Source organism: Typopeltis vanoorti, chromosome 22 (assembly GCF_054136105.1).
Source record: "Typopeltis vanoorti isolate ZY-2024b chromosome 22, IOZ_Tvanoo_1.0, whole genome shotgun sequence".
Lineage (NCBI taxonomy): Eukaryota > Metazoa > Arthropoda > Arachnida > Uropygi > Thelyphonidae > Typopeltis > Typopeltis vanoorti.
The window spans coordinates 34316403-34329773 of record NC_143570.1 but is presented as its reverse complement, the minus strand read 5'-3'; the positions used below and the strand labels follow the sequence as shown (position 1 = coordinate 34329773).

The following is a 13371-nucleotide window of genomic DNA, read 5'->3' as shown; positions in this document are numbered from 1 at the left end:
AATGAATGAGGATGGGCTGGCAATTTGGGATTTAGCCGACCAAATTGTATTCCTATTGGTTAAACCAAAATACAAAATGATGGTACAACATTACAAAATTTCATGTCGGCTGGGTCGTCGCCCGGTTAAACAAAGCCCCCGTTGTTTTCACCAGGGAACCAGGGCGAACAGTGAAAAGTCAACTACTGCTGATCTGAAATCTGAAAACCGACCCCAACTCAACATCACCAGAGTTAAAGATCGGTACTATCAACATAAGAAGCCTGAATGGCAAATAAATGGAGCTAGTGGAGGAATTAGATAAGTACCAGATCGACATAATAGGGATGACTGAAATAAAAAAGACAAAAACTGGTGAGATCTTTCTGTGCAATAAATACAAAATGTTATATTCAGACAATGACAATCGAAGAAAAGAAGGAGTAGCCATAGAATTCAACACAAAATATGAGGCTAATCTTCTTGAATGGCAGTCAGTCTCAAGTAGAGTGATTTGAGCAAATGTCAGAATGGGGAACTGGACAATGAGACTTATTTGTGCCTATGGTCCCACAGAAGGTTCTACTAAGGTAGAAGTGGAGGAATTTTTTGAGGCTCTAGAGAAAGCTACTGACACAATGAAAAAGGAAAAGTTGGTCCATGTTAGGGATCTAAATGTGGAAAGCAACAGGAATAGATGATATTCGACCAGAAATGCTGAAGTATAGTGGTATAAGTCTTACAGTGGCTGCGCTGCATAATTCAGAATGCCTGGACAGAGGAATGAATTCCAGACGATTGGAGTAGAGCTCTCATAGTACCCATATATAAAAAGGGAAATAAAACTGAATGTGAGAATTACAGAGGTATATCCCTACTGAGTGTTCCTTATCTATAGGGATCACATTAGGAAGGAAAGTGGTATTAAACATGATATCAAAATTGGAGATGTCAATGTCAGCTCTTTGCTTTATGCGGACGATGTTATACTTCTAAATAAATCCGCTACAAGTCTGCAAGATTCTCTGACTAAATTGAATAACTGTTGTAATAGATATGGTATGAAGGTCAGCAATAAAAAGACAAAGACAATGAAAATAGGCAGAAGCATTGAAAATGTCAACTGCGTTGTGAATGGAGAACCTGTGGAACAAGTAAAACATTTCACCTACTTAGGCATGATTTTTAGTGAAGATGGTAAATTAAATATGGAAATAGACAACAAAATCAACAAAGCTGGTATGGTAGGAAGTCAATTGAATAAATTCATATGAAATAAGAGAGAAATTAGTCGGAACATTAAATTAGCTGTATAAAAGACAGTGTTCAAACCAGTTTTAACTTATGGATCTGAGAGCTGGGTCAGAAGTAAAACACTTGACCAAAGACTAGAGACCGCAACTATGAGAGTACTGAGAAAGATTACAGGTGTGAGAAATAAAACACTCGACCAAAGACTAGAGACCGCAGCTATGAGAGTACTGAGAAAGATTACAGGTGTGAACAGATGGCATCAATGGCAATATCATATTAAAAATGAGAATATTTGGAAAGAACTAGACATTGTCAGTATCCAGGAATGCGTTAGCAAAGCTAATCTCAGGTGGTATGGTCACTTAAACAGAAAGGGAAAGAAAAGATTAGCAAAACAAGTGTTCTCTGCCAAATATATATATATATATATATATATAAGGGAAGGTGAGAGGGTAGAAACTTGCAGGACCCCACCATTAGTTGCATAGTTAGATAAGAGAAAGCTGGCAACCCAGTTGCAGAAGCCAATAAGGCAGATGATATTAATATACCAAATGATATTAATAGACTCTTAAGCCAGACCTAGTGAAAAGCTTGGAGATATCAAGAGAAACCTCTTGGGATTCCCCAAACCTTTCCATGGTACTTATCCAGAGGTGGGTGACATAGGTGAGCAGATCCCCTGTAGATCAGCAATGGGAGAATGAATAGTGCCAATCGTTTATCGAGTAGTATCAAGGTAGCATAAAAAGAATAGCATATCAAGGAAAGACTTAGAAAACAGGTTGTGCCTTTTATGTAATGAACTTTTGTATGTTAATCACCTTACCGGCCATTATGGATCAAATACGGATCTGCATACACTTCATATCCATCATATATTTCAATGGTATTACAATTTTAATATGCACTTCGCATCCATGATAACCTTGACCAGAAGCGGTGCTAGGGTCTTTGGCGCCCGCATGCAATTTCTATCTAAGCGTGCCTGTAATGATCCGGGCATGTATGGTTCTGCAGGCACAAAGGGGGCGTCTCCTCGGCGGCGGCACCCCCTTCGTAGTGGTGCCCGCATGCTCAGAATGCCCACTTCTGCCGGCTCTGACCTTGACGTGTATATATATATATATATATATATATATAGACGTCTTGGCTGGTAGCATGGTTAAGATTTTCATCATTTGTTTTCTGGAAATTCTGATTGTACTTTTCACTTACCAGTTTTCATGTAGCCATAAGCATAAATAAATAAAGGTAGCATAGGGATTGTGGATTCTCTCCATTACTTTGGAGAGGATTAAGGTGAGAAATCAAAATGTGCTTTGATAGTAAAGATTTATCACAGTTCGTAGATAATGGAATTACAGAAAAATTTCCATACTGAATATTGCAGGTAAAATTTAGGCAAGCATTCTTGAGGTGGCTAAAAAAAAGATCAGAAATGTGGAGAAAAATAAGCTAGGTTCAGGCCAAATAGGGGCTATCAGAATCAGATTTCACTTTAAGACAGTTGAGAAATAATGAGAATATAACAAGGATGTACTGCAGATCTGGAAAAAGCATGTGACAAGATGTAAAGACAAAAACTATTCAAAATGCTACAATTATATAGTGTAAACGGGATAGTAATGCATAGCACCTATATCTGAGTTTTAAGTTAGTAGATAGAACTGAAGGAATCAGAGGAAGATAGTTTCATGTTAAATCAGGTGTGAGACAAAGGTGCACATTATCTCTAGTGTTATCATCTATATGGATCATTATGAAGGAAAGTGACATTAAACTTCCTATTATGAATGGAAATTAATCTTCCTCATTATTGCAGCTTTTTTTATAACCTTTTATGAGTGGGAATCACAAACTTGATGCAGATGATGTTACACTCAAATGAATCCAGTAGAAGCCTGCAGTCTGCTCCAACTAAATCAAATAACTGCTGTAATAAATTTTCATTATCTGAGATCTCCAAGGAGTCAAGAACTCATCGAGGGAGTCTATACCAGCTGTCATGCTTTCCTTTTAACTCATTAACACCAGATGCACTCACTATTCCACTTACTAATTACTCTGTGAGAGAAAACCTAGCTCTTATCCCTTTCTTGACTGCAAACAAGCGTAACTTTCATGAATGAAATTTGAATGAAAATCAGCAATAAAAAGTCAGAGACTATGACAATAGGCAGGACACTGAGAACATTTATTGCATCCAATGGAGAACCCATAGAAAAAGTAAAATATTCAGCTATTCGGGCACAATTTTTGGTGAAAATTTTAACTTCTGGATCTGGCAGCCAGGATAGAAATAAAACACTTAATCAAAGACTGGAAATCAAAGATATAAGAATTCTTCATCAGAATTCTCATATCTTTGATCTCTAGATTAAGTAAGTGAAAGAGATGACATCAATAACAGAATTACATTAAAATGAGGCTATTAGGAAGGAATTTGACATTGTTATCATTCTGGGATGTGTGAGGAGAACTAATCTAAGATAGTATAGTCACTTTAACAGAATACGAGAGAAAAGTTAACAATTTTTTTTTTTCTTTTTTTTTTTTGCCAGGACCTAGAACTAGGATATAGGTGGACTGATAGTAAATGAATCATATGATAATGAGTCCTAACAGATAATAGAAAAGAGGAAAATTGTCAACAGGAAGTTAGTTCTAATGAAAATTTTACATCATTATTATCATAATATCCTGAACACCCTTTAAGGGTACATATCAGGAATTTGATTATGAGTATGCATGCCCAGTATGGATAAATTCATGCACCACCTAAGAACTTCATCCAGTATTGAACTCGTGTTAAAGACAAATCCCAAGCTGCTTAAAACTAACAAAGGCGACCAATTTCTACCAACACCCTTGTCTAGCCCCAGCTATTATAAGAACTGTTTTACAATCAGTGCACTCAAAACAGCTGAATGATCTAATATATGGACAAAATTCAGTCAGAGCATCTCACCTCATGGAATACCTTTATGTCTTCTACAGACCCCCCCCCCTTTCTTGGTAAAGTAGCAACAATTAACAATCTAGAACACCAGCAAACATTACTTGAATGGTAGAATGAACTATAACTGCCACTATCAGAAGAGCTACTACCTGGCAAGCATCTAAACTGGAACACGTGGAAGAGTCTGAAGAGGTTAAGCATCAAGGTGGAAAATCCAAACACCACCTCAAAAAAAAAAAGGGGTTATTATTATTATTATTACAGGCGACTAAGGGGAGTCTTTAGACTCATCGAGGGAGGCCCTAAACATCATGTCCACACAACTATACGACATTCTCACAGTATCTATCATATCTTGCCTTGAACTCACTCACCATCATAGCACCCACAACAGACTCTGGCAGCTCATTCCACTCATTTACCACTCTAAAAGTAAAGAACCCCGGCTCTAACACCCCTGCTAACCACACTCTTGCCCAGCTTCCATAGGTGTCCCCTAGTTCTCCCACCACCAGTCCTGATATCGAAAATATCCTCTGAATTAATCCTATAGAAACCCCTCAGCAATTTGAATGTCTCAATCATATCTCCCCTTTTCCACCTAACAACTAATTTCTGCAACCCACAAATCTTCAACCTGTTCTCATATGGTTCATTCCATAGACCCGCTATCATCTTAGTCACTTGCCTCTGGATTCTCTCCACCTCCTCCCCATCAAGAAGGAACCCAGGTGACCAAATCTGGGCACAGTGGTCGAGATGAGGTCTTATCAAGGCTCAGTACAGAGGTACAATTACTTGCTTGTCTCTGCTCGTCAAGGTATTTTTCAAAAACCAAGTGAGTAGATGAGCTGATTTAGCTACTTTTGCAATATGGCCGTAAACTTCATCTCCCTATCCACCAACACTCCTAAGTCCCTGGCCTCATCAATCTCCTGGAGTACAGTTCCACCAATGTGGTATACTGCTGCTAATCTTTTCACCCCAAAATGCATAACCTTACATTTTGTCACATTAAATTGGCATCCATTCTCCTTAGCCCAAAACTCCAATCTATCCAAGTCATCCTGCAAGATTTTGACATCTTCTGCATTCACTATCACCCTACCCAACTTTGCATCATCAGCAAACAAATGAACTGTTCCTCTTAGATCCTTCCCTATATCGTTAATGAACAGATTAAACAGCAGTGGTCCAAGAATAGAACCCTGCGGCACACCACTAGTCACAGGCCGTCTTTTGGACTCTACTCCTGAATAACTCTTTGATATCTCTCCATCAACCACCCACCTATCCATCTCACCAACCGTATATCCATTCCCATATGTTGTATTTTACGGATTAGAATTCCACGTAGTATCCTGTCAAACGCCTTTGCCAGGTCCAGCAGTATCACTGTAAACCCATTACCTTATCCAGTTCAGCCGTCACCTTGTTATAAAACTTGAGCAAATTACTGAGGCCCCCCGTACAGTATCTCATTTTCATCAATCCATTCCTGTATTTTTTCCTTGACTACTTTCCCCAAGACCTTGACAACAACTCCTGATATGCTGATCAGTCGATAATTTGCAACCGTAGTCTTGGATCCTCCTTTAAGAAGTGAAACTATTTTCCCCTCTTTCCACACCTTTGGGACTAAACCAGACCCGAGACTCAGATTAAACAACATGGTCAAGGGCATTGATAATTCCTTAGCCGCTTCACGCAAGACCCGTGCCCGTATACCATCCAATCCCACAGATGTATTCACATTAAGGTTCTGTAATAGACTATTCACCTCCACTTCATTCATCACAATTCCCGTATAAACTAATGGTTCCTTCATTTTTTCAATGTCACCACCTGGATGATATACTTTTACAAAGTGCTCGCTCAGTAACTCCACTATATCGACTGATTCAGTGACCTCCTTACCATCGTCATTCCTTAAAATCATTTTGCCGTGTACAGTTTTTTTCTTACTTGCAGCATATTGAAAGAACTGTGGAATTCTCTTTAGCTTGCATAGCTTAGTTTCCTTTCATAATCCACTTTTGCTTTTTTTTACCACACTCGTTACCCTTCTGGCTTGCACTTTATACCATTCGTGTGCCTGCAGGTCACCCCTTTCTTTAAATTACTTCCACAGCTGTTTCTTTTTTTTGCAGCTCAAGCTTAATGGTGTTATTCATCCATTTAACCCCTACTTGTTTTACTATTCAGACCCATACAATCAGCCATAACCTCCTGTAAATGCTCCTTGACCACTTTCCATGCTCTATCAACATCCAGTCCTTGCAGTTGTACATGCCATGGCACTGATCCAAGCAATCTTCTAAGCTTGTCGTACTTGCCAGCATGGTAATTCCACATATACCCTGTCTTAATCGAGACATTTAGACATATACCTTGTCTAAATTCTAGGTGGCAACATGGTCATATTCATTACAGTCAAATTCTGAGATGCTATTACAAGGTCAAGCACTCTCACACCCCTAGTATTTTCCATTACATGCTGTCTCAGATAGTTATCCCTTAATAATTGAATAAAATCCATTTCCTTCCTCACATGTGTTCTCTCCTCCTTCCAATCAATGTTACCATAGTTGAAATCCCCCATAATAATTACCCTCCTTCCACTCATTTCATCAATTTGTTTATGGGTACTATCTCCACCATCTATTCCATCACCTGGTCTATAGCATCACCCAACTGTATATTTTATTCTGCCAGTCTCAATCTCGCACCAAATAGACCTCAAATGAGCTCTTTTCACTATCCTGCGATAGAACTTCAATTCTCCTTGGCTGCAGTTCATAAGCTATCATCAATAACACCCTTCCCCCCATTTTATTCTCTCTGTCCCTCCTAAACACACTATAACCTACACATTCTATCCCACTAACTATATCATCTTCCGTCAGCCATGTTTCACTAATGCCAATAACCTGTGCCCAGGAAAAGCCAATCAAGGCCAAAAATTCTTCCTTCTTGTTCCTAATACTCCTGGCATTGATATACAAGAAATGCAGTGATCCCTTTGTCCCACCCCTATCTTGATGCGTTATTCTAAATATCCCATTCCTATTTTTTGTCCTTAGTACTGGCTCAGGTACATTATATACATTCTTACACTCAACTGCCTCACTGATGTCCGCATATCCACCCCCCCCCCACAATCCTTGGTAGTTCTAGTTTCCCTGGTTCTGCACATCCATTTTCACTTCATTCAGCAACACTTTTTCCAGTCTCTGCACACCAAATCCATTCAAATGCAGGCCATCCATCTTGTATAAATCCTTTCACCCATCAAACTCATTCCACACCACACCGTCTGCATAACCTGCACATAATGTCATTTGTGATTATGGCCCTCCTCCTAAACTCCTCTCTGTCATACCGCAGCAACAGACTCACCATTCTAACTCTGTCACTCTTTTCTTTCGCTACCTTTAACAATACTTTCAAATCCTCTCTCATAAAAAATTTATCTCCTTTCAATTCATTCGTACCTGCCACAACTATCAATTCTTTCACCCTCTGTTTTTGTACTCTAATACTCTCATTTACATCCTTAAATTTCGCACCCGGTAAGTACGATTTAGTTAAACTCCCATCTATCACTCCTCTTAATAACGAGTCACCATACAACACTCTTTCCTTCATTTCAGAAACTCTCCTACTCTTATGCTTATTTTTCCTTTCAAACACTTGTTTATTTATGTTAGCTGAATCACTCTGGAAAGTTTTGCAGGTGCTCTAATTGCCGCTGCGCATTTTGTATCACTGCGCGCAACCTAGCGATCTCACTTCCTACAAATAATTCCTCATTTTTTTTATCATTTAAACCATTTTCTTTCTCTGTATAGTTGCTTTCACTCTTTCTTTGATCACTGCTCTCATTGCCATCTTGTACATCGCAATTCCCTATCAAGCCGCTATTTTCACTCACATTCTGGCTTTCTTCAACCATAACTGTCTCACAACCTGACACATACTTCAACTCTTCACTTTGCTTACACTTTCTGCACATTCTCCCACCACTATCACTTTCAATCCAAACTCCAGCCTCATTCGGGAATGCATACATCCCACACACATCACATTGGACTAATTCTTTCACATTATAGTTTTTGAACAATGCCGTCGTATTTTTGGAACGCCATTATCTGACGTCGCATTGGCGCCATATTCAAATCTATAAAACATATTGTTAAATACTAAATTAAATAACGGAATTCACACCAAAATCACACAGACACAACAAGCTACCAAAATTAGACAATATTACGTTATGATTTAAACCTATATTCTAATTTTCACTCAAAATTATACTTAGCTTTCAGGAGCTCTCTGAAAACACTACCGACCGTGTAGCCCTCTCTACACAGTTCAATATTATGAAAGATTCTGATCTTTGCAAGTATGGTGAAACAAACCAGGAAACATCTTTTGATATGCCTGCAAGTGGTTCAACTTTGCACAACAAGAGATTTGGCTGAATACACAAATGCTACTATCCAGAGTGCAGTTCTTGACTGACATCTGAATTTGAACATTTATGTTCTTTCTTTTATGTCTTAACTTGTATTATTATTGTCCTTTTACTATACATTGTACTTATACAAATATGTATATACAAATGCTACTATCCAGAGTGCAGTTCTTGACTGACATCTGAATTTGAACATTTATGTTCTTTCTTTTATGTCTTAACTTGTATTATTATTGTCCTTTTACTATACATTGTACTTATTACTATAACATGTACTTAATTTATGATTTGTGTGAGTTGGTTCCTGAATTTTGCATGGTTTCCAATAGACGTCACAGCTTTTTAAGAAATCTCAAGGATTATTCGCATAACAATGTAGTTGTACTAAATAAATTAATTTTATTAAGTACAACTACAGTGAATATTAAATTGAAGTGAATAAAAAAAACGAATATTAAATTCCTGTGGTGATTTTATATTTTTATATATATTTTGCACTGATTTTCATGCCAAGAGATGTTTATTAGAGATATTGGTAAGTTAGTAAACAAACCTACTTATACCAGTATGACTGTTAGATGAAAAATGTGGAAGGGAAAATCATTATGTGTCTTCTAATGGCTGCAGCTATGCCATAAATCCAGAACTTACTTCTCAATTATGTTATCAGACACCCACTGTTGAAAAACACAGCTCATATCTTCAATCCATGTGTCAAGGATATGGCATTTCTTAAAGAATGCTGCAGTTCCAGTTTTTAAAGGCTTGTGACACAATAGAAAGATCTATGGAAACATGAAGACATAAGAAATTTAATAATACTTTATTAATGCATAGATTTTGATCTCATTCAGTGAACAAACAATTCAAAAAGTAGACCAACAGTAAAGGGTTTTTTTCTCTTTCAAGAAATATGAGCTAGGTACTAGAGCAATACCATACAACATATGGGATGATATATAAATAATTAAAAAAGTTTATTTACTGCTTGCCATTAACAACGATATAACTTTCCCAAATTTTGGCTAAGGAAAGATGGTCATTCTGGTTTACATCAGGGTGATGTAATAGCATGTCTACTCAAACTTAAAATGATACCAATGTAACCGACAAATCCTTGACCAGAGGATACTGTGGTCTGTACCCACTCAATGTTATGCCAAACTACATGTTCAGGCTTTTCATGGATGATGTAAGAATGATGTTCCTGTGGGCTCCACACAACACACACACACAATAGAATGCTCCTGTAAAAACAAACAAGACGTCTTTATCAAGAATCAATAGTTTAGAAAACAAGTCAATTTAAGAAACAATAATTTTAGGAGAAACTGTAGTTTCTGGTGAAATAATTGTTTCTCATCAAAAGTTTATCCAAGAACTATGAAAGGTATATTTAGGTGCTTTTCACAATTCATTAAGTAATATAATTACCTGAGATTGTCATTTTAGTATCACTCTGTAAAGCTATAAACTGTGACGTATAATACTCCTTTTGTTCATCATTTATGGTCCATATGTCATCCTCTTCATCTAGGTCATCACTCGCACTTTCATCTTCATTGTCTAGTTTATCAGATTTCCATTTGTGGGTTTCTGAAAAGAAAAACATAATTTATGTCAAACAAAGCTTCCCACCAACAACATCACATTACCTTAATATACAACTGCTACATTTGAATAGCAGGATGATATTGAGATTAATCGATCCATGCTGTTATTATTAATACATTTTTCAAATTTAAATCTAAACAGTCATTGCTCCTTTTCTGATATATGATACACAAAATAAATTTCCATTTCTTGTTTTTTTGTTTTGTTTAATCCACATATGCTTTGTTAAAGTGATGAATAAGATACTGTTTAACTGGTATCAGCATTTTGTTCAAACTGAATGATTTCATTGTTTTCATTATCCATCTTTGATCATTTAAACAGAATGGGCGAAGAAAGATTAGCAAAACAAGTGTTCTCTGCCAGGTTGGCAGGAAAACGACCCAGAGGAAGACCAAGATATAGGTGGATTGATACGGTACAAAGTGCCTTAGACGATAGAAATATAAGATCTGATAATGTTGGAGTTTTGACAAGTAACAGACTGATTTGGAGGAAAATTGTAGACAGGAAGTTAGTAATGATGTAATTTTTTTTCATGTAGTACTATCATATCCTGTACACCCCTTGAGGGTACATGGCAGGAATTTGATGATGATGATCTTTGATCATTTCAGATTTCTTACTATAGTTACTGAAAGAAAAATATCACCTTAACTATTTTTCCAGACCAGACAACAAATAGAAATATTTAAGATTTGTACAGAAAAGCAATAGAAGTTTCATCATATTTGCCATGACACTAAAAAGTGATTCAGTATAGGCTTTCCTTAATTATGTAATACTGTTTTTTAGGACTTCTGCACATTTCATTTTCCCCTCCTCTTGTCATTACAAATATCATGGATCTTCTGAACTTCTGATACTGACCTCATCTCAAATATTTTTATAGAAATATGCTTAAATAGAAAAACTATATTTTTATAATAAATTGCTTCAACTTATATCATATTATAATTATTGTTCCGGGAAACTCCAAGGAGTCGACAGACTCATCGAGGGAGGCCCTAACATCATGTCTGGAACAACTATTCAACATTCACACAGTATCTATCATACCTTGCCTTGAACTCATTCACGGTCGTAGCACCCACAACAGACTCGGGAAGCTTATTCCACTCATTCACCACTCTCCAAGTAAAAAACCTAGCTCTAACACCCTTGTCAACCACGCTCTTGCCCAGCTTCCATGCATGGCCCCTAGTCCTCTCACCACCAGTCATATTTTCAAAAATATCTTCTGGATCAATCCTATAAAAACCCTTCAGTAATTTGAATGTCTCAATCATATCACCCCTCCTTCGCCTATCGTCCAATTTCTGCAACCCACAAATCTTCAACCTATTCTCATAAGGTTCATTCCACAGACCTGCTATCATCTTGGTCACTCGTCTCTGGACCCTCTCCACTTCCTCCCCATCACGAAGAAACCCTGGTGCCCATAACTGGGCACAGAAGTCCAGATGGGGTCTTATCAAGGCTCGATACAGAGGAACGAACAACAACTTGTTTGTCTCTGCATGTTAAAGTATTTTTCAGAAGCCAAGTGATTTGGTGAGCTGTTTTAGTCACTTTTGCATTGTGCCCCCTAAACTTCAACTCCCTATCCACCAACACTCCCAAATCCCTGGCCTCATCAATATTCTGGAGTACGGTTCCACCAATGCGATATACTGCTGATATTCTTTTCCCCCCAAAGTGCATAACCTTACACTTTGCCACATTAAATTGACATCCATTTTTCCTAGCCCAGTCCTCCAAACTATCCAAATCATCCTGTAAAATTTTGACATCCTGTGCACTCACAATTGCTCTACCCAACTTTGCATCATCAGCAAACAAGTGAACACTTCCTCTCAAATCCTTTCCAATATCATTGATGAACAAATTGAAAAGCAGTGGTCCAAGAACAGAGCCCTGCGGCACTCCACTAGTCACAAGACGTCTTTTTGACTCCACTCCTGAATAAACCACTCTCTGGTATCTCTCCTTCAACCACCCTCCTATCCATCTCACCAACCCTATATCAATCCCCATCTGCTCCAGTTTACTGATTAGGGTTCCATGTGGTATCCTATCAAAGGCCTTGGCAAGGTCCAGTAGTATCACCGTAAACCCATTACCCCTATCCAGTTCAGCCGTCACTGTGTTTATAAAATGTGAGCAAGTTACTGAGGCATGATCTACCCTTCACAAAACCATGTTGTCCCCCATACAATATCCCAATCATATGAAATCATTCTAGTTATATCACTGTTCTTCCATCCCATTAACGTATGATATGATTTAAAGCTAACTACATACTGACAAGTGAGACTTGCATAATGGTTATTTTTAGAAACCTCAACTCCTGAATTTTGGTATATTGAGAGAATCCCTTTTAAACGGACGTGAGCTTTTAAACATAGGTTCATGATGTAGTTAGCACAAAGATAAAAATAAGAAAAATTTCTCTCTGTTTCTCTTTCTCACAAAGAGAAAAAAAAACATTATGAATTAGACAAGATGCTTAAAAAGACAAACATCTGTTTAGATAGTGACATTAAATGACATCAAATTGTTCCAGGAGGAAATAAATGATATACATGATTTAAAAAAAAAAAAAAATACAGCAATTGGGAGTAGAGAGAGAGGCAATTGATTATCTATGAAAAAACACATAGCCAAATATGTGTTATGAGGAAAATCAAAATAGGCAAACCTTCTAAAACTAATGTTAATGGGCACTGTTTATAAGAACCAATAATGAAAGCATTCAGAGTAAATGGGACCTACTTAAGAGATCAACAACAGTACTCTTCAACTTCATCAGGAAAATAATGTCACAAGAAAGCATTATCCACCATTCACATAAACTAATAAAATATAGCAGAAAATACTAATTCAAACCACCACAATATACATTAAATCATTTTTCACACCTGTGATCCTCCTAAGCAAATTAAAGTATTAAGTGAAGGACTAATGCAAACAAAAAGAACAAAGTCATTTTAATTTCCCTAACTCCACTCACATGCATATTAAGTACTTTAGTTACTGCATATGCTTTATTTAACTAGTTATTTTTTGCAAGTGTTACAACTAA

General features: G+C 37.2%; 1 protein-coding gene across 1 annotated transcript in view; it reads right to left on the bottom strand.

Annotated features, from left to right (window-relative positions):
- The window catches only part of LOC150094295 (ralBP1-associated Eps domain-containing protein 2-like), a 275338-nt gene that overhangs the window by 206145 nt on the left and 55822 nt on the right, over positions 1-13371 (bottom strand). Inside the window, exon 5 of the mRNA XM_090412058.1 lies at positions 10107-10268. Coding sequence (XP_090268184.1) covers positions 10107-10268 — 162 coding nt within the window. The remainder of the gene's footprint in view (positions 1-10106; positions 10269-13371) is intronic.